General features: G+C 41.3%; 1 protein-coding gene across 1 annotated transcript; it reads left to right on the top strand.

The window, feature by feature from the left end:
- Nucleotides 1–6,737: 6,737 nt before the first annotated feature.
- Nucleotides 6,738–21,837, top strand: gramd2b (GRAM domain containing 2B). Its single transcript, XM_083784334.1, has 14 exons — nucleotides 6,738–6,920; nucleotides 7,306–7,419; nucleotides 8,169–8,256; nucleotides 10,465–10,534; nucleotides 12,898–13,001; nucleotides 14,433–14,528; nucleotides 14,718–14,789; nucleotides 15,403–15,489; nucleotides 15,614–15,725; nucleotides 16,509–16,649; nucleotides 16,923–17,007; nucleotides 17,182–17,286; nucleotides 18,297–18,378; nucleotides 19,768–21,837. The coding sequence occupies exons 1-14, from the start codon at nucleotides 6,823–6,825 to the stop codon at nucleotides 19,807–19,809; spliced, it is 1,296 nt and encodes a 431-aa protein (XP_083640460.1). The 5' UTR covers nucleotides 6,738–6,822; the 3' UTR covers nucleotides 19,810–21,837.
- Nucleotides 21,838–23,294: the final 1,457 nt, after the last annotated feature.

Here is a 23,294-nt window from a genome sequence, read left to right as displayed (position 1 = left end):
TATGTAAATTTGTAAGTTGATTAGCGGCAGTGGCGTGCACAGACATTTAGAGGGGCAGGTGCTCAAGTGAAAAAAGGGCACCTTGTGCAGCGCATTTTGGGGCGGGAACGCATTTTGGTGCTTTAGCTATTGAAAAATAGCAGATCTACAAGCTCATAGCGCGCCACCGAGTGGCGCGCTAAGAGCTTGTAGGTCTGCTATTTTATTTATTTATCGAAGAACCACTGACATGGAAACATAGCTTTAGATTGTGGGGGCCTAAATAATATAGTAGAAGCGGTTTTTTTTAATCAAGATTTGATCAATGTCACCGCATGGTCCACACACTACAATTTAAGAAAAAAAAAATCTTTTTTTTAAGAGCAAAATTGCCAAAAGGGCAGGGGGTGCTCTAGCACCCCCTAGTGTCTATCTGTGCACGCCACTGATTAGCGGTATACTGTGTTTACTTTGCGTATGCCCCGTTTGATGCGTTTGATGTATCGTAGCAGCATATGACGTCAGGGTATAACTGGTATATAACTAGCTCTCAATGATGACGTAATATGTAAAATGTGGATGAAAGGACCCAATGCCAGGGTGTAATTGGTTTTTGATGGTGACGTGAGGACGATATGTTTTAGTGTCGGGAGGATTAAAGGTAATGCCCCTATGTATACATGTATGTAATCCGACACCACTGCCATATCAAGCTCAAGTAGTCATTACGTCATACGCTGGCACGGCGCATACGCATCAAACAGCGACATACGCATCGAAGCGCTGGACGAAAACTATTACTTGCGTGCTCTGCTTGCGCAAGTAATAATAATAATAACATTTAGGCTATACTATAGGGTAATGTATAGGCTATAATGTTTTACATAAAAGGCAGTTTGTTACCATTGTTTGCACATATCATAAGTGTATGTAGCATGAAATTGTGAATCATATATCTTTAATAACTTTGTTTATTCTTTCCTGCCTCTATCTAATTTTCGTTGTAAAATTGTCAATGTTGCTGGGAAAGAAGAATACTATATGTGGGTATGAATTAATTATAATAACTTATTGAATCAATAAATATGAAGGATTTTGAATTGGTAAAATTTTGCCCATGATAATGACAACTTAATATGGACACATCAAAACGGACCGCACATAGGCCTACACACATTGCATCGTGCATCCAATATTCAATTGCAATTATGAGTAATGAGGCATGCAGTTGAGTGGAGGTGTCAGGTGTGATGTGACATTGCCTGCCATGAAGTTGTTGAGACCTATCTACCAATCTACAACACTGAGCAACTGAGAGCTGTGTGATATGGAAAACTCACCAATTGTATCTAGGCCTATACATAATGCACAACATCATGTGTCTCAGTCTGTCAGTCTGTGTGAGCATGAGCATGAGTGCGTGCGTGCGTGCGTGTGTGTGTGTGTGTGCATGCGTACATGTAGTGCTGTTATGCTCGTAGCACGCAGTACCACAGCTTTTAGTGGTAGCCTACCAATAAACAATTATGCACGCCCAGGTACGGAACTGTGCACGCGCGTGCACGCTACACCGTGTGTGTGTGTGTGTGTGTGTGTGTGCGTGTGTGTGCGCGCACGTGTGTGTGGTGTGCATGTGCGTGCGTGTGTGTGTGTGTGTGTCGGTGTGTGAAAGCCTACATTTAGCCTACACTTCACTGACTGACAGGCTGGTAGTCAATTACAGCTAGGGGGAGCTATTCTAAAATACAGATTTGAGTATGCGGCAGGTGTTATACCGATGATTCTAATGAAGGCAAGAGAATCAGGGTGCTAGATATTAAAAATCACACCCGTGTGAAGTGAGGGGCGCTAATATATTAAAGTCTAACTCACGTTAATTATAGGTGATGTAATGGTGACGATCTAAAACAAACGGTGCCAACACAAACATTAAACGCCATTAACAATAAAGAGACAATATGACACATTATGACGTAAATTTTCCCTTTATTGTCAATGCATTTTACTAAACAAACTTTGAACTAAAGACAAACATTAAACCTTATAGGAGGGGCTAGCGCCCCTCAAAAAATATAGATGCCTCATTGGCCGCTGCAGTTAATTATTGGAGCGATGTGTCTCCATTGAAGGCAGGAAGTCAAGCGGAAGTGCCATAGGGAAGCACTTCATGCACACTGCGTCGCTGACTCTCATGCGACACCTCCTTGTCTCTCCCTGTCACTCAACTGACTGCTGCCCAATCACAGCGCGTCTTTTCCAGGATTTACACTACGCAAGCAGAAGCTTGACAAGCGTCACATGCTTCCCCTCATGCTTCCGCTATGCTTCAGAAGGAATCTCGGGAAAGTTATGCCTTCAATTTTGACACGTGCCCCAGAGCCAGAAGAGACCTTTATTATGTCTATTAGACTACTATAGACCTTTATGCAGACCTAGCCTGGAAACCAGACAAATCTGCCACAGGAACAAAGACATCCCTGTGGAGATTGGCACTTTTAATTACATTTCGCTCACCCCAGAGTTGTGGGTGACCAATCAGAGCCCACTATTCAAAGGGAAAAGTTGGAATCTGTTTGTAATCCTTCCCTTGGAAATAAATCTTCCACACCGAAGTTCCAGACTAATATCTACGCAGTGATATTAGTCTGGCCATGCCAGGCTAATGCAGACCGCAGCCATCTTGCCTTAAGTTAATGCAGGGTGTGGCAACTAGCCGCAATTTGCAATTGACATGACAACCCATACTTCCAAACAGAGAAGTCCTATCTGATTGTATTAAACGACATCAAACTCACCAACTGTTTGTTTGTTTAATAAAAATCCACCGTTTGCATGTTATGAGCTAGGCCTACTTTCTGTCAAGAAATTCCTTGCAGGTGATTATTTTTCTAAGCTCATAACATGTTAGCCACGGTTCATGACTCTCGTATTCATACGAGAGTCATGAAGTAACTGCATCCTGTTTTTGGCGATCGCTACATTTACAAAGAATCCGTATATATAAACATTCGGAATTCAAATATAAAGTACTCACAATTTGTCCCACGGGTGTTAGTTAGTTGCAGCTCCAGCGATTAGAATTTCTGCATCCCGCGTTGTTTAATAAAAAGCATTTTTATCCGAGCTGTTATTTTGCCATTGGCTTTCAACTACGCGCCCCTATCGGTCGGGAGGAGGGTGGCACTCGGTGTGTTCGATATAGGTACGCTGACCGCCCTGCCAATACAGACTAATAGGCGAGTGCGCTCCCGGTGTGCAACTGTGGATTTCCCAAACGAACCCCGTTTGAAAAAAGTAGCCGGGGCGCTCGGACAAAAATGCTTTTTATTAAAGAACGCGGGATGCAGCAATTCTAATCGCTGGCGCTGCTACTAACTAACACCCGTGGGACAAATTGTGAGTACTTTATATTTGAAATCTGAATGTTTATATATACGGAAATCTTGTAAATGCAGCGAGCGCCAAAAACAGGGCTAAGTTTCTGCATGACTGTCATGATAATCATCATGGCAGTCATGTTTCAGGGCTAATAACATGTCTACACTGGACTTTTATGAAACAAACAGATAGAAAGAGAATAATTCAAGCTTTTCATACAGCTGCAATGTTGGTGAGTTTGACATCGTTTAATACAATCAGATTCGTGGCCAGTAGCCACTTTGAGTGGAAGTCGTGGCAAACGGCAGAATATTCTGTCCATATCGGGTCGCAACTTGAACGGGCCTGAGTTGGATAAGCGAACTTCGCAACGTTCGACACTGCAACTCACACGCTTTAGCACGCTCGATCCAATTCCAAGTGGCTATGACTAGTTTGCGGGCCCTGGGTAGGCAACCCTAAACCTGGGTTGATTTTCTAGTTTCATTATATTTTGCTCTTCTTTATTCGTTAGGCCTTTTTACAGCTACCTGCAAGTCCTGATACATGTACTTTGTCCTGACCTTGTTTTGTGTGTTTCTGTGACCCTGCACAAAAGCATTTTTTAAATCTCTACTTTCTATTTTGTAACATATTTATTGTGCAAATAATAAATAAATAAACTAACACAAACCAGCTCAGCAGAACTGGTCAATAACTGACGAAACACTCTGATAAGAGATTTGGGACAGGAGGTCGGGGGTTCTGAGTTCACAGAAATGTCTACATGATTGTTTTGTATAGTCGAACATGAACACATAAATGCACATGTAGGCCTACTGCACCGCAGCACTGAATGGCTGCATTTGATGTAAAGGAGCTGCAGTGCAAGCTAAAGACAAAGTGTGTACATTGGTATTCCACCATACAGCTGTGGATATTTTGATTTGACTGGACAGGAAATAGACTGCACATTCACAGAAAGAAAGTTGAGGTGGACAGAGTGAGTATACTTCTCACACTACTCACTGACAGAACATTATATGATTATACCAGTACTGACGGAGTAGGTTGGTACATTGTGTCCAATACATTGAACAGGATATATTTAACCATTGCTCAGGATAATAGTCCATATTGCACAGAAACATCGGGTGAACTATACTCGGTATACCTCAGCTGTGTGCCCATACATTACAGCAGTGTCAACTACAGTGGTATAACCAGCAGATAGGTCATTCTACTGTGCCAATGGAGAGCTGTTGCTGTGAGGAGTCTTATAGACAAAGACGGCACACTGCAGGGACTAAACCAACAATCCCTCTCACACCAGCCCTCAGTAGAGCTAGACCGCAACCATCTCAACGGTAAGTAAGTCAAGAAATAATAATAATAATAATAAGGGTAATAATAATAACAATAATAATAATCATAATAATAATACACTTTATTTGTATCGTGCTTCATGAAGCAAATCTACAAAGTCCTTTTATCTTGCAAAAAAAAGATAAAAATTACAGGAACACATTCTGTAAGAGATAAAAGGTAAAAGTGAACATTAAAAAAGAGAAGGCATAAAAAGACTTATGATCAGACTCAGAGCAATGAATGGGTTTTATGTGAGCCTACATGCCTACTGCCTATACTGTATATCATTGCTGTCTGGCAGAAACTGCTTTTCTCCTGATCTAAACTTGTTATGTTCTTTCGCAAATTAATGCTCTACTTTGTCCGGAATATACTATAATTATAAAGACATACAGTACATGTATGTACTGTGTATAATGGTATAGGTATATGTATGTAATTATATGTGTATGCCATTATAGTTATTGCCATATAGCAACACATATTCCATCAGTGTTTCTCAAGAAGAATCTGTTGAAACGTCATCTTGAACAAATGGCATCACCGATTAAACATGCAGAGAGTTTAAAGGACAGTTTTTGTGTTTCAAAGGCCAGTGAATTGTGTTACAGATTAAGCACAGTGACAAGAGATACAATTAATACAGTAATTAGAGTTGTAATAATCATACAGTAATTAGTTAGTTAGTTTCACTGTCTCACCCTTATTGTGCGTTTCAAAGTTTTCTGTGGCACGTGTATAAGAACATATTACAGGCAACAGACAGAGGAGAGGACTTTGTCAGTCAGGAGGACAGTGAGTACAGTCAGTAAACAAACATAACGGGGCAAGAAGATAGGCACATATATGTGCATATATAGTGTGTGTGTGTGTGTGTGTGTGTGTGTGTGTGTGTGTGTGTGTGTGTGTGTGTGTGTGTGTGTGTGTGTGTGTGTGTGTGTGTGTTCACGCGTCCATGTGTATTTATTGAGTAAGCAGAGAGAAAGGGAGGGAGAGCATGAACAGATAATAGTGTGGTTCTGAGAAGGCATGGTCTACTCACACGGTACAATACAGTACAGTATGAGGAGAGTGTGAATCTCCATAACATGATGTTTATGTTCCTACACTCAATGTGGCCTAGTAACCCTGGCTCAGGTGGCTCATATTACCACCTTTTACCGCACCCTCACATTCAAATACAGGCAGACATGAACACACACACACACACACACACACACACACACACACACACACACACACACACACACACACACACACACACACACACACACACACACACACACACACACACACACACACACACACACACACACACACACACACACACACACACACACACACACACACACACACACACACAGGAGATGATGGGTGTTAACTCTTCATGGTCCAGACCCATGTTTTTCTGAACCATATAAAAACCTTCTAAAGCGAGGGAAACTTTAACCATATGGAGCACAGTGAATAGAAGATCAAAGCAGAAGAGCACAACCATTTATCATCTCAGCCTCAGGCAGCCAAATTAAAGCCTGATAACTTTCAATGATTTAGGTCCAACTTTGTGCAATGTGCCCTGCATGTGCCATATACGGTAGGCTAAGCCTCCAGTGATTCTGGTTATCAAACTTAATTTGTAATTTCAATATTTCAAGAACCACCAGTTTGTTATGCATTAGGCCACAGTTCACCCCATAACTCAGAGTGTATAGTGGACCCAAATAGAATGGACAGGTTATATTCTATATATGGTCCATGGTTCTTTCCTGAATCCTAACTATCAATCATTTATCTGGGGACCCCCTGGATCCCCCTCAAGGACCCCTGGGGGTCGAGATGGGCCCCACTTTGTTTGAGAACTATGTGCAGTATAGCCAGTAGGCTTCACTCCCTGAGTCCCTGTCTTCCTCACGCCCACGCTGCACGCAATATACACACGCACTGTTCCACTGTCGTGTGATTGGTTGTGATACCTGAGAGCAGCAGGCAGTGTGTGAGTGAGACCATGGGGCAGGTGAAGGGGAGGAGGGAGCGGGACCTCTCACTTACACACTGCTGTCTGTCTTCGCGCTGCTCCTCTACCTTCGTTCTCATGGTAAAAGCTGTAGCGGGACAGTTATGACTGAACCGTCAGTTAGCCTGCAAACGGGACAGGAGGACGAGGCCAAGAAATGTAGCAAAGGAAACGCGAAGAACGACACCGGGGACTACTGCCAGTGAGTGTTTTGTAACTTAATGTGTAACTTGATATAGGCAGGGTTTATAAGGTTTCACTTCAACCCACACGAAGCCTTAATAATAACATACCGGTAGGTAGTTGTAGCCTAATGTTATCGTTTCATTGCGCGTAGGCGACAGTAAAAAAAATAACAGCTGCCTGAGATATTCGGCAGTCGGCACTTTGTTCACGCAGCGTCTACCTGTTGCGTTTTCTTTGGGGGGGGGGGGGGGGGGGGATTTGAACTCTGACTGGCTCTGCTCTGCGGGACCGGGTTATTTTGTTCAACGTTCGACCGGCTACAGTATATACTATAGGCTACTGCAATTGCGCCGTCAGTCAGCCACAACATAAATACACACTTTAATTTGTTCCCCATATAGGTCGGATGCAGAGAACGGGCCGAGGAGAGTGCTGCTGTCAGAGGCAGAGCACCAACACCTCCAGACGGATCCGGACCAAACCGAAAACACCAGGAGGAAGCCTGCCCTAGTCAGGTAGGCATACCTATATAGGCTACCTGTAGGCATAGTGGCATACACTGACACAGGCTACATACCTGTAGTCTGTTAGTTAGTATAGTGCATAATATATAATTAATATAGAGCATAATTACAGCCTATAGAAGGCAGAATATTCAAAATGTCATCATGCTTTATGTAGCATGTGATGTGTCAAACTAGGGGGTTTTCATGATGCGTGTTTTTTTTTGCTAAACTAATGTTTGGAATGGATTCAGCATCATGAAAACCCCCTAGTTTGACACATCACATGCTAGATAAAGCATGATGACATTTTGAATATTTTAGGTTGGTCACATATGCCAATTATGAAAATTGCTCAACATTATGCAAGTTAGCATCCGGCAGTTTCTACATGCTGGGGACCCATACTAAACATTTCTAGTACTCAACATGTCCGGGTTCACTTTTTGGCTACTAGACTATGTAGGCATAGTGGCATACACTGACACAGGCTACATACCTGTAGGCATAGTGGCATACACTGACACAGGATACAAAACACATACATAAACAAACAAACAAATAAACAAATAAATAGCCTAAATAAACAAACAAACAAACAAATAAATAATCAATCGACTTTGCCCAGAGTATAAATGAAATTTACTCTGGGCACTTGTGTTTGAAATCCTTAAATGATCTAATTGTTGTTTTGAAATGCCAGACTCCATGTTGTTGTGGGTCTTAAAACCCATTGATTCGGCCTATCTGTTTGCCTAAAGGTCGAAGACCTTCGACCACTCACTGCTGACTCAGGTCCAGCCTGACCCTGATACCAAGATAGAAAGAAAGAAGTCTCACTACAGTCAGGTATGGTGTCTCTATCATGGCCCACATCAGTTCATTTACAAGATCACTGATAAATTGTGGCATTATAGAGATTAGTTTGACATTCATATTGACATAATCTACTAGATCTATCTCCTTTCTGGAGCTGTATGAACGTGTGGATTTGACTCAAAACAATCTCCATGTATGGTAGATGTTTCTCTCTACTCTATATATATAGACATGTTTGGTCTCACACACACACACACACACACACACACACACACACACACACACACACACAATAATATGTGTGAATGGAATGCACAATCTATGTAAAGCGCCTTGGATAAAGGCACTATATAAATGCACCATTTATCTTTTACCAAAACCACAATGAATATGAATGAATACCCCTGATGCCATACATCAGGGGTATTCAATTAGATTAGGCCGGGGGCCACAAATGTAGAATGATTGTGTGTGGGGGGCCGCACAGTGTGCGCGCGAAGCGCAGAAATTTGTGGGTTCTCAAAATGCTTTTTGTGCTCAAACACGAAGATTTATGTATATTTCCGCACAGTAATGAGCAGGATAATATGTCTATACAGGTATATGCTACCTTAGAATAGATGTAGGCCTAGACCTATTTGACAGTGCATAAACAGCATTGCTTTGACATTAACGACCATCAGCTGGACGGACACACACACACACACACACACACACACACACACACACACACACACTCTGCTGTGGGCAGTTCAGAAACCCTTCCACGACCACCAGTGACATCATCGCTAGGCAGATTGTTTTTTAAACAAGATTTATTTACGTGAGAATAGTTTATCAGACTATAAAGATCAGATTACATAGAGCAGTGATTCCCAAAGTGGGGTTCGGGGTCCGGGGACCCCCAGGGTCCTTGAGGCAGTTCCAGGGGGTCCCCAGGGAAATGATGGTTTGGAACCAAATGGACCCTTATGGGTCTGTAACTCTGAGAGTGTACAAATGGAACCAAATGGACCCTAACAGGGTTTATTATCGTAAGAATGATGGCTTCCATTTTCGCATTGCAACTTTTCAGGACTAGAAAGCCTGCAGTTTCTATTAGCTTGGATTCTCCATTGATGTCACTGTTGGGTGGGTTTCTGAACTGCCCACAGCCCTCCTATGTGACACAGACAGAGTAGAAAAAAACGTGCCATTTTATCATGATTATTAGTGAGGACCTATTATATGAAGATAGGTTGAAAAGTGGTCCTTTAATGATTACCGTCATTATGGTAATCTCACAATTAATATCGCACACACCATACCTGTAACTTTTATTAGCCCTCTTATTATTACAAAAAATTTCTTCCAGGGGCCCGCGGGCCGCCAATTGAATACCACTGCCATACATGGTCAAATCAAAGTTCACACTAAAGTGTACTGCCTCCAGTGACCAAACACCACTGAGGTCACATTATTTAGCTCAAGTTAACCTGCCCAGCAGCAGGTTAGTTTCAGCTCAAGTTAACCTGCCCAGCAGCAGGTTAGTTTCAGGGCATAAGTTGCCATAGTAACAGACAGAGTAGACTCTCAGTAGAGTAATTATTTCCCTGAAAAGGACTTCCCTAAATTCTGTCTGAACAGATCCAGTTCACTCGCTAATCCTGCTTGGAGCACACCCCTGATCCTGCAGAAACAGTTGGTTACAGTATTTGACCTGCATTTTGCAACAAGCCTTCTCACGTTCTCAGTGAAACTGACTAAGGTTATGTCTGCATAGTCTGACAGTGTTGATGTTTGCCATGTCCATTCACTTGCTAATATTGTCTTAAAAATAGCTGGTCCTTCAATGAAAAGGCTCGAACAGCTGTAATATTCTGCTCAATCTGTGTGGAGGAGAAGATAATAGTTGTATTGTTAAATTAAGCAATCTGTAATATTTGAATCTTATGCTAAATCATGAAAATGCCAGATGCAAATAAAGCATTTGTGTGTGTGCGCGTGTGTGCGTGCGTGTGTGTGTGTGTGTGTGTGTGTGTGTGTGTGTGTGTGTGTGTGTGTGTGTGTGTGTGTGTGTGTGTGTGTGTGTGTGTGTGTGTGTGTGTGTGTGTGTGTGTGTGTGTGCGCGTGCGTGCGTGTGTGCGTGCGTGCGTGTGTGCGTGTGTGCGCTTGCGTGGAGGGGGCGAGGGGTTAATCAGCATGCTGACATTCCTGAAACTATGGCTTTGCACTTTAATGTTGTGTGTTGTGTTTCAGCTGTCTAAGACCAACTCCCAGTACCATAAAATATTTAAGGAGATCTGCAAAGAGGAACAGCTCAGACAGAGTAAGCCTTTGATGAGAAAGTGATCAGTTCTACCTTAAATACCACATGAAAGATTCAACGATTGTGTATTAAACTGTTATTAGTTGTGTGTTAAACACTGAATGAGAAATGTAATAGTGTATGCTGATTTGGGTAGGCCTACTTTATGAGCAATTTCAAGAAGATAATCTTTCCATTGATGAACACACAAGCCTACAGTACGTGTGGCACAGTTCGGCTTTATACTATAGTATATTATTTGGGCCACATGACTGTAAATGTACAGTACCGTCTCATAAAGAGGGAATAGTGTGCTGCCTGGCATACACATGAAATATAATATCCATGTAAGAATTATTACTTGTATACTGTAAGACTTAGTAGTGAGGGTTTGTTTAGGGAATGAGGTGCAGGTGGGGACGCTCCAGAGTGGTGTAGTAGAGCAGAGGTTCTCAAACTCTTTCATTTCAAGGACCCCCAGTTTGTTATGCATTAGGCCACGGACACCCCCATAACTCAGTGAGTGCACAATTTCTGGGGAGCCCCTGGAAGCCCCTCAAGGACCCCTAGGGGTCCCGGACCCCAGTTTGAAAACCACTGATGTAAAGAAGAGAGAGTATTGACAAGCTTCTTTTCAGTTCCCGGAGGTTTGCAGTGTTGGAAGTCAATTAACCCCCTTATTGCTAGATTTAATAACATCTTATTGTGCATTGGGACAGATTTGGCGACTTTTTGAATGGCAATCGAAAAATGTGAGATATGACCACAATGTCACGAAATGTCTCATTTTAAAGCCCCACGTCTATAGTTTACACCGAAAAAATAATTATGATTCTAGCTTGTTCCATCGTTTACTTACGATGGAACAAGCTATAATCATAATTATTTTTTCATTGTAAACTAGTGACTTGGAGCTTTAAAATGAGACATTTCGTGACATTGTGGTCATATCTCATTCAAAAAGTCGCCAAATCTGGCCAATGCTGGCCAATGCCCCATTTCTTAACATGGTAAAATGTGTGTTCTAAAACGGTTAGTCACAATACTTGATTCCGATTGGCTGGTTAAAATCCATGTTAATACACACCTTCAATCACTTTATATCATTCCCAGCTGATCCCGCAGCTCTGTAGCTGAACTGGGGAAGGGGAGCGCTTGATTGCCTTACACACGCTGGCTGTGCGGGCGTGTAAGCACCGCCTGTGAATGTGTGGCTCCAGCCAACATCAAGCACTATTCTCCCGTCACAAAACAAGGAAGTGTGGCTCGCTCTGGTGGGCGCAAAGCGTAGCTACTTTTGTGAATTTAATAGTTTTATTAGGTTAATATTGCTATATGTTTGTAACCGTTTTAGAAAAGCAATACCCACGCGAGGTCTCAGGTTACCGTGGATTTTATAATGGCTGAGAGTCGTAGGTACTCTACCCTCCCAGCCATTATAAGATTCACGGTAAACTGAGACCTCACGTGGCTTATTGCTTTAATATTCCATCAAACGTCTGGCCTGATGAATCTACCAGACAGAATTGACGGACCAAGAAAATGGTGCACCTGTCCTTTCCGTATTTACATAGCCTTGGTCAAAACCAATCCAACAAAGGCCAGAAATGGAGCACGCAACAATGCCATATCCCAAGACAGGCAAAAGGTCAAAACATGCAGGTGAGGCAGGCAAAACAGGTTCCAGAGACAAGACTCAGGTAACCCGAAACACTGAACATAAATACAGGGGCTGAAGCTGCACTCAGGTAACCGGAAAATGTACAAGGACAGAGATGAGAGAGCTAAGACATGAAGCAGTAATGACACTTGGCAGGGCTCAGATAACCGGAAACAGACTACAAGGACAGAGGCTTGTTGAGAGCTAAGACATGAAGAGGTAACAGCAGTTACAATCTGGCAGGGGACAGTGGAAGTGAGCATCTATAATTAGTGATTAGTGCTTGGAATAGCTCAGGTGACTGCAGTGCTGCTGAGACAAAGTGGAAACTGTTGTGTGTAGAATAGATGGGAGAAGCGGTCAAGTAATATGGAAAGGAGGAAGATGTGAGGACATCCTGGTGGCTTAGTGAAGAATTGCAAGTTAGAGTGGTTGAAGGAAATGTGGCTGGAGTAGAGCGACATTTGTGGTTTGAAGATGAGACAGATGTAGCCAGGGAGGAGAGAGAGAGAGGAGACTGTGACATCTTGTCAATAATTCGTTTTTCAATTGCATCTCTACAACAACACTTACTTACTTTGCCTTAATCAATCTGGTACAGTATTGTTTTACTTGGCTTTTGATTTTATAGTGAGTAGTTCATTGGCTCTCTCAAGTCTACAATCAATTTGGTAGTTTATAGAACTATTGTGTAAAAGGATGTGTACTTTTCTCTGTGTATCAGGTTATACCTGTGCCCTCCAGAAAGACATCCTGTACCAAGGAAGACTATTTGTCTCAGACAACTGGATCTGCTTCCATTCTAAGGTGTTTGGTAAAGACACAAAGGTACAGTATGTAGCATAAGTCAGCTCAAAATCTAGATTGACAAGGCATAGAATTAAGGCTGTTAATGTTGCCCATCTCAGTCTCTGGCAAAGACACATACGACATCTTTATGCATTAAAGCCTGAGGTTGAGTTGTCTGATAAGATAACTTGACGATTTCAAATAATGTGGAGTGGAGAAGTAGGGACCGTAACCAAGTTCCCTCAGCCCTATGTTCCCTCAGCCCTATGTTCCCTCATTCCAAAACAGACCCTATGTTCCCTCCAGGAATACTGGACTACTCGCCCCGGTGCTTGCCCGTTTTTCCTCCCGGAATTATCCCCAGTGAGGGGGATAACTTTGTAATATGTTATTGGCTGTTTGTATTCCTTTTTGGAAAAATATAAAAAGATACTCCTGTGGAAAGGATATATTATTTGACTTATATTGAACCTATAAACAATTTAGTATTATTTAGTATTATGTAAGGTTTTGCCCCCTCAAATGGTACCTCGTCAGATAATCCCCACAAATCCTACAACAACTTCTGTGAACAGACTTCACTGTAGTAGCTTTTCATAAATTACATTTGTACTTAGGCTGTTCTGCTGTCATGAAAGTTTATAGTTAGAGAAATTCAAAGTCCAGCCGTCTGCTGTCCAGCCTCTCCCACCCCTCACTGGGGAAAATTCTGGGAGGAAAACAGAAACGGGGCGAGTAGTCTTGTTACCCCCTCCAGTGGGGGCTGGTGGTGATTTGGGGTACTATAATGCTACCCATAGTTCACAATGCAGCAACAGCATCACATTGCAGATACCAAGTTACAGCAACGACACTACTGGTGTCACCAAGAACACCATGCCATGTAGATGGATTTATTCATGACAACTTTGTTGGTGCTACCACTCCAAAGTCTATGTCAAAGATACCAAAGTATTTGTATTATACTAGGGTTACATAACTGGACTCAATGTTTACAACTATTTGTTAAAATAGCATTGAATCAAATTAAATATAAATGTCTATGTGGTTGTCTAGTATTAGGAGTCAGTATAGCTACTTTAAGTGGGTAGAGAGACCATCTGGGAATCTCAATGTTGCTGATTTGCCTCCAGGATCACCCAGTAGACTGACTACAAAGTAGAGTACAGTATGTGTTGTAGTGTTGCTGAACAAGACACTTGACCCCTAACAGCCCAGTCTTGCCATAGTGTCTTAAGTCACTATGTCAAGATGCATGACTATAATTAGTCCATAAATATACATTTCGATTTCAGCCACTTTGTGTATGGAATGAATAACTAGTCAGAACTAGTACTGTAGGTACAGTGGATGGGTATAAAGCTACCGGCATGCTGCATGAGTGCATCTGCAACATCTGCACATACTCAGGAAACGTGTGAATGTTTCATCCACACCAGTTTAAAGCTGCTACCTAATTCTCTCTTCCAGATTGCCATCCCAGTGGAAGCTGTCACTAACATTAAAAAGACTAAAACTGCCATTCTGGTGCCAAATGCCCTGGTGATTGCTACAACAAATGACAGGGTAAGAATACAGTGTCTGATGTGTTAACATTATTATTAGTAGCTGTCCATTAACCATTGTCATTCAGCACGATATATTTTTGTATCCCATTGATGTTGAAACGTACTCTAGCTATATTCTGTAACTGCTTTACTTCAGGTCAAAACATGAAGCACTAAATACTAAACATGCATTTGTCCTCCCCTGCAGCATGTGTTTGTGTCTTTCCTGTCAAGAGACAACACCTACAAGTACCTGATGTCATCCTGTCTACACCTGGAGGTAGCAGCTGTCCACATACTGTATCTGGAAAGCATGATACCAACATAATATAACATACAGATACAATATATATCAATTTACACAGGGAGGAGTTATGGTTGCAAAGAAACACTGTGGTCTTATTTTGGGGAAGGTGGATTGGCGGATCTTTTTCCTTAAGCAAAGTAGCATGTTCCCTGCCAGCAACGTCACACGTCAGAGTCATTTTTTCACTTCTGAAAATGTGCTTTTACGCCAAGTCCTTTCTTATTGCCACTCTTCTATTATTGCTTTTCTCCTTTTATGCATTTTGTATGCCTTCTATTTTGTTTGGTTTATTATTCATTCATATTTATTATTACTACTATATTATTATTATCATTGCTGTCGGGCAGAAACCTCGTATATCCATATTTCAACGTTTCTTTTTCATAAGAATGCCCTACTTCATCATACAAGTGTGTCTGTGTCACACAAAATTGTAAAAAATAGCAGATATGGAAGCTCACAACGCGTCGTGTTGCAATATCTAGTTTGTAGATCGCTGAATGTTACGAAAATGAGAATAAAAAAAGGAACGGTTTTGGACATACAAGGATCTCCACCCGACAGCAACGATATTATGTTTGTCCAGGAAAAGAGCCCGTGCAGCAGCCCTGTCCCCTCGGCAGAGAGCAGCTTCAGAAGTCAGAGGTCACCACGCTCACCTCACTTCCCTATGGTCAGCAGAACACAACACGTACCGTTCACACCATCAATGTGATCTACACAAAGTACACATAACACAGAAGGAGAGGAGATAGTTCTCAGTGAATATAACTATAACTGACCGTATGTTTTTGTAGAACTTTCCTGGTGATTTTAGTGACCTAGACGGAACGGTGAGACGCAGACGGCAGGACACGGAGGAGAGCAGTAGCTCTGATAGCCAGACACCGGAATATGAAAAACTACCAGGTACAGTAAACCTCCTGCTCTGAAAACCATTATGCACAGTATAATACATAATGGATCACATATCGGTAGATCAGTGTCTCTCAACCTTTTCACGTCACAACCGCCCCCAAAATAATCATATTTGAACTGGGAACCGCCCCAAAATAATCATATTTGAACTGGGAACCGCCCCAAAATAATCATATTTGAACTGGGAACCGCCCCAAAATAATCATATTTGAACTGGGAACCGCCCCAAAATAATCATATTTGAACTGGGAACCGCCCCAAAATAATCATATTTGAACTGGGAACCGCCCCAAAATAATCATATTTGAACTGGGAACCGCCCCCAAAATAATCATATTTGAACTGGGAACCGCCCCAAAATAATCATATTTGAACTGGGAACCTCCCCAAAATAATCATATTTGAACTGGGAACCGCCCCAAAATAATTATATTTGAACTGGGAACCGCCCCAAGATAATCATATTTGAACTGGGAACCACCCCAAAATAATCATATTTGAACTGGGAACCGCCCCAAAATAATCATATTTGAACTGGGAACCGCCCCAAAATAATCATATTTGAACTGGGAACCTCCCCAAAATAATCATATTTGAACTGGGAACCGCCCCAAAATAATCATATTTGAACTGGGAACCGCCCCAAGATAATCATATTTGAACTTGATAAATATATAATCTTTCACAATATAAAATTGTGAAAATAGCCGATCTACAAGCTCACAAGACCTTACAAGGTATATACCGTATATTATTGTTATTTGGTGTGCATAGGGTTTCCTGTCCCTCCGTTCCTGGAGGTGCTAAAGCAGGGAGAGAGCCCTCCATCTGCAGATCACACAGAACACAAAGTGAACCACCAACCACACAACCCACAGAATGCTGACACCAAGCAGCAGGAAGCACACTACACTGGTCAGTAGTCCAAGAAGTAACAATACTATAATATACCTGTAGAATTACTTTGTTATACAAGTGAAAATGTTTTTTGAGTAAATGCTGGAGCAGACCTGTCGTCACATGCTGCCCGTTTGAAAGGCCTTTACAGTAATCAAAACAATAGAAAACAAGACAGCAGCATGTTCCTATAACTAGCTTACAGGTTTACCACATTAGTTAACAGCCCCATACAACACAGTAACTTTGACCAGTCTACCAGTGGTATAATCCTCGTTTTACATTTCACAGCTACAAAAGTAGCAGACGTTGTGATTGACAGTAGGACTCTGAAACCAGTGTCTCTCAACACACTGCTGCTTGTCTACCTGTTTTTGTGAGTTTAAAAGTTTCATTATTCTTTCTATTCTTTATCTGTAATTCAGGTATCATGTTTATATGTATTCATGTAAGCCTGTGTGTGTGTGTGTGTGTGTGTGTGTGTGTGTGTGTGTGTGTGTGTGTGTGTGTGTGTGTGTGTGTGTGTGTGTGTGTGTGTGTGTTTCTTCAGAGTGTTCATTCTGGTGCTGTCCTCCTGTTACATGGCTCTTAAGATCATCTCACTAGAACAGAGACTGACCTCACTGGGGTCCATCACGGACCTCACACAGGACGAGTAAGATCACACCGGCAACAAGCACCTAGGTCCTTACGGTTCACAAAGAGTCAGGCCTGATATCGTTTCAAGATATGAGCAAAAGCGTCATAATTTTCTAACATGATATTTAGGGGTTTAAAACCCAATTAAGGGCTGAAATACTGGTAGCATTATTAAAATTTCACCAGGGATTGGAAGTTGTTTGCATTGCTTTTACAACAATGACCCCAATCGGCCTGATGGGGTCAGGCCGATGGGGTTAAAGACATAAATTGTGACGTCTTTTGCAGGATTCTGAGAAATGTTTCCTTTAGAGAGGAGAATCAGGTTGGCAGTGATCGAACCACAGTGGTAAGGTGAAGTGCTGGAGTTTTGGATGCTTCCAATTCCTAAGCAACCTCCTTGGATCTCTGAAGAAACATCATTGCATAAAATGTTTATTCAGCCTTCGACCTACCAACGCCCAACACTCCCTGCTGAGTGACAGCCTCAGCCCATAGGATTGCATGCAGTGACAGTCGGAAATACACCACGGTGGATTCAAACCCACAACCTCTGCGAGTCTAGAGATTTGCACTGAGCCTGACAAGCATATCACTTTCTTTGCGGGTCACCCTTCGGGCCCAATGAAGGATTCTGGTGTCCTAGCTCACTACAATTCACACACCATGACCAACCCCATAGCTCATCTTATACGCTGTATAGACCAGGAGTCAAATCACAGGATTTGTGTTAAGATCACTTCAGTCAGTGCCTAAACGACGCACAAACCTCCCAGGTCACTATATGGCTTCATAGATCATGTACTACACCTGAGCTGTGTTATTGCTTGGCATTTTATTCTTTTCCCCCTTTTGTTGGTGTTGTTGCTGTATACTGTTAGTGTGCTAAGTGCTGTATTCAATTAAATGATCAGCAATGGGACCAATAGATAAATTGTGTGATCCATACTTCCTTTATACTTGGAAGTTAATTTCTTTACGTATTATGTTTTCATTTTTAACTTGAATTCATACTTTGCGTTTCAGAAGTATCTCAGAGTATCTACGACCTGAGGTAAATGCAGAGATCTACTCGGAACTCAGCCTCAACTTGATGAAGCTGGAGAAGGTTAGTACATGGTCATTTAACTCTACTCTCCCTTTGTCTTCCTGTATGTTAGTCTGTCATCACGGCTGGATCGGTGCTCATATAGTGATACATGCTTTTAACTGTTGATCTGAATCTTCAAAACCTTTAAGGATGGAAACAGGTAGTGATTTTCACAAACCTTAAAGGGCCACTTCAACCCTTTTGCAACCAGATCTTATTTTAATGATGTGTAGGACACAAGAAACACTTACCTGGGGGTTTTGTGTGTACAATATGTGTTTTCTGATATTTTAGTCATGATTGTTCATGACCAAAGTTGTCATGAAAATGTGGTCTCACTTCCTGGTCAAGTCAGACACACCTCCTGCCTACTCCACAATGGAGTCAGGTAGGCCTATTATGAGTTACATAATTACAAGTAACCCTGCCTGAAGCTTAAAAGCCCACTGAAGCTTAAAGGTACGTTATCTCCCCTGGCCACGCATGCGGACAATACGTATGTCCTCTGGCATCAGCAGTAGTTACAGTTGCTATTGCCTCTCTCTGTCTTGTTGACATGTTTCTCAGATAAACGTCAAGGATATAAACACAATGGACAAACAGAACAACACAAATACTAAACACTGATCACGGCACAAATACATAATAATGAATAGAGGTCCAGGAGAAGACAAACAACTATGTATAAGAGACAATAAATAATAATGAATAGAGGTCCAAGACCTACAACTATGTATAAGACAATGTAGCTTTAAGCTTCATTTACACATCTATGTGCACAACCCTTTTGATGTTGCAACTTGCTTGGCAAAAATGATGTATCTTATCTATGATACTAGAAGGAGACATTGGATTGTTGTGGTGCAGAGCACACACTCACTATGAGCTAATATTAGAATTACACCTTTGGACAAGCCCACTTATACCCATGAGAAACCTGAGGCAAGGACTGTTCCTGTTAATCAAACATTTATAGTCAGTGATCTGCTTAGAGAGAGAGAGAGCTCTGCATTTAGTCATCTTATTTTTAGGGTCACTTGTCTGTCTACTCAGTGCTGTCATGACTGTCACATTTCAATTTAGACTGATTGTCTGCTGCACACTAGCCTGATGTATACCTAGTTGCATATCGTGTCTCGCACTGAAAATAGCAGATCTACAAGCTCAGAACTCATGGAAGCACGGTGCATAGTGAGCGTGTACATCTGCCATTTCCCGTACGAGACACTGGCACACAACTAAGTATAAATCAGGCATATCTGTCTAATATTGTTTTTCTCTGTTACTGCATTGGTTAGTCTGTGTGTTAGTGGTAGTGTTTGATTGTCAGCTACTGTCTATTAGCCTGTTGACTGACTGGGGGAGGAGGAACAATTGATTGACTGATAATTTGTTATTCTCAATCAGGTGCAGAGGAATCTCCAGAGACTGCTGGATGAAGCAAATTAGCCAATGAAATGCCTCAACCAGTTTTTCTACCTTGGTGAGAACTTAAACTGGTTGGTGGCATTTGGATTTTGCCTATTGCAAGTTCACAAATTGTTTTAGTTTCATGTGCTGATTTTACAGTAGCTATATTGACAGTTGCTGTATACCACAGTATTCAGTTCATCAGGTGAAGTCTGGGAATTGAGAATACCCAAGAACGTATAAAAATAGTGTTGTTACAGTAGACATGATCTGTATTTCTTCATGTTTGTACTCAGTTTGCATAATAATGGAAATGCAGTGGATCACGTTTCTGTATTTCACTTGACACACCCTAAAGTAAGCCAGCAAAGTAGGAGTTACAGTATCGTAATTAAAGCCTTTAAGGACACTTTGACATAACACAAAACTGTAGACCTTTCCATTATAACTTTTACAGTATATTAATTAATCAATTAATCTTTTTCTCCCCAATATAAGTAATTGTAAATTCCTCTCGTGTATACCTGTGTATAGTCCATGTAACTGCCAACCCTTACTATTTGGTCTGGGGAGGGTGCAGACAACCATGTCTCTTCTGTGATACACTTGCCAGCCGCTTCCTTTCACCTGATAGTTCAGAGTTTTGCTGGGAAAATGCTGTCACTCCCAACTCTGCTCCCTGTGAACAGGCACACCCTCCACACCACAGTCACAGAGAACACCCTCCCCTGCCGAGTCCGACTTCCCACCAGCGAACAGTCAATGGTGTTGTTTGAGCGACCTGCCAAGCCAGAGGCACCGCAGATGAATCAAACCTAAGTTTCCATGGTGGTTGGCTGCTATTTGCCGTACGCCCCCAAAGATCTTTAAAAAAAATCAATTACATTTTGTTCAGGTGTCCTGTAGCTGTTTTTCACTACTGGATAAGTCTAAGCCTATCAGCATAATGTTTACCCAGTTTTTCAACCACCAACACACTACATAAACACAAGAAAGCATATAGCTTGTTTCCATTGTTTTACTCAGCCTATTTACACTTACACAGAGCCTTAAACAGATTTTTCATGATTGATGGAAACCCTGTTCAGTCTTCCCATGAAGTGCTTCTTAGTTTTCAAGATGTACTGTGCCTGACATTTCAGTATGCACAGAGAGAAATTACAGTTGTGTTAGATTTTAATCGGGCCCAATGTGTACAATATGTGATCCAAGGCTGTCCGTTACGGCCCATTATGGCACTGTTGACAGTCAGTCATGTAACTAAATCAGGCATGAAACAGACGAATTAAAGCTAAACAGTACACGTCACATGGATATCCTGTTTTTATGCTCTTCATTAAATAAATAGGTACCTATAATAAAGGGCATTAATTTGGAGCTTAAAATCGATGTGCAGAGGATTTACTTCCTTCTAAACTGTACGTATTTCTGTTCAGCACGCTACCCGTATAGAATCTTTTGAGATTTGCGTGCTTCCCTACATTCTATTTTACAGGGATATCCTGTGCCTGAAGTGTTCGTGCACAACTATCTTTTTAACAAACATAAAAAAATGGCAGAGTGCTATATTTTACTATGACATTTATTTGTTGAACATAAAATGAATTGTTTGTCACCTCTCTCCTCTGTTGAATGTTAGTATTTCTGATATGGCAAAGTATTCATGGACCATTCCAACTCCTTTTCTGGAGGGGTTCTAGAAGAAATGTGCCAAGTGCGGTAGCGTTCTTTTGCAGTATGAGGTAAAAGCTCTTTAGTACCTTATTGGTTGGAACTTGGAATATTGTTTTAACGAAATATATATATTGTGATATTTTGAGTAGTGCTAGTTGAATGTAGTTATCTATGCAAAAGGGGTCGTGACCCACAGGTTGAGAACCCCCGGGGCCCGGTGTAAAGGACAGCCTTATAGCTCGACATTTGAGGTTTGTTTTCTGCTTGTTTTATTCTTGTTTTTCATGTTTTGTAGTTTTATATTTTTCTCCATTGGTCATTCTGACAATTGCACTTGAAATGCATTGCATGATTTATGACTATACTGAAAGAAAATAAAGGACTGCAGAACTGCTACAAGGTCAAGTTTTCATTAGCCTGTGATCTGCTTGGTCGAATTTACGCTGTCGCTGTGACATGAACTACTGATGGGACTTCATTGTTGGATTAACGAATTATGGGCGCATTCACAGATTCTACATAAATATTTATTTTATTTTCAATTTAGAGAAACGTTCCTATGGCATGGTCTTCTTCACTACTAACCTGACTCCGCCATATGGGGCAGCAGAGAGTGCACAGGAGGGGGGGAACCCTGTGTACTCTCTGCTGCCCCATCTGGCAGAGTCAGGTTACTCCACTACTCTAGCGTGTGTAGAAAATAGCTAACTACAAGATTAGAGCAAACTATTTAATATATACATTTTGATGCTTTTTTATACCTTAATATAACTTGAAAATTGGTATTGGCAGAAAAAAAACAATCATTCAATTTATTTTGTAACATTTTGACACTATCACACTGATTCAAAATTTCAGATAATAAGCAGTGCATGTTTTATGGCACATTTCACAAAGGCAATTCAAGAAAAAACATATTTGATACCCAATCTTGTTAGTCAGCGTTTTAATTTAACATCAATCAGCCATTGTGATCTGTAACTAGAGAGATTCAATTCCAATGCTCTTCCTGTAACACTATCTGCTACCCAGGATGTGGTTTGACGTTGCTATGGTAACTGGTAGTCAACAAATTATGGCTAAGACAAAAAGCAGCACAGACCAACATGGGTGAGTAACTCTAGTGTACTGTATTATCAACTATTACATAATATAATTCATATTGTATTATTGTGATGTGATCTCAATCAATGTTTGGGATAAGTCAATGTTTTTGAAGAAAAACAATTCTCATTCATAAAGTTAGGTTTGTAAGGTTTTCTACAACTACGTATCTTGATACAAATGTTTTTTTTTTTTTACAAAGGCATGTGATGGGGTTAATTTTGCCTGATTTAGATTTACAGTAGTCAGTAGGCCTATAGTTGTGAGCCAGTGTCTTGCAACAAAAATAGCAGATCTACAAGCTCACATGCAGTCACTCACAACACATCACAAATAGGCTTATTTCGGCACTTGACCGACCAAGTATATCAGGTCTATGGAGATGTCTTGGGTGAAGAGATTCGGTAAGATACAAGGGTCTGTCAAACACTGACCATGTGGTGCACATCATTTTAGTACCACATCTGCCATCTGCAAATTCAAATTCAAATCATGTCATCAAGAAACAATGCTGCACCTGAATACTCTCCCTGAATTAAGTGTGTGTGTGTGTGTGTGTGTGTGTGTGTGTGTGTGTGTGTGTGTGTGTGTGTGTGTGTGTGTGTGTGTGTGTGTGTGTGTGTGTGTGTACGTGCATGCGCGTGCGTGCGTGCACTTTTCATCTTTTGATGCAAATGCAGAGGAAAATAAATAAAGAAATGTAGCGTTTTTGGAAATAAATAAATAAAATAACAAACAAGGTTAAC

Source organism: Protomyctophum parallelum, assembly GCF_964188405.1.
Source record: "Protomyctophum parallelum genome assembly, chromosome: 15".
NCBI lineage: Eukaryota > Metazoa > Chordata > Actinopteri > Myctophiformes > Myctophidae > Protomyctophum > Protomyctophum parallelum.
The sequence above is the reverse complement of the archived record's forward strand: the minus strand, read 5'-3'. Positions and strand labels throughout refer to the sequence as shown.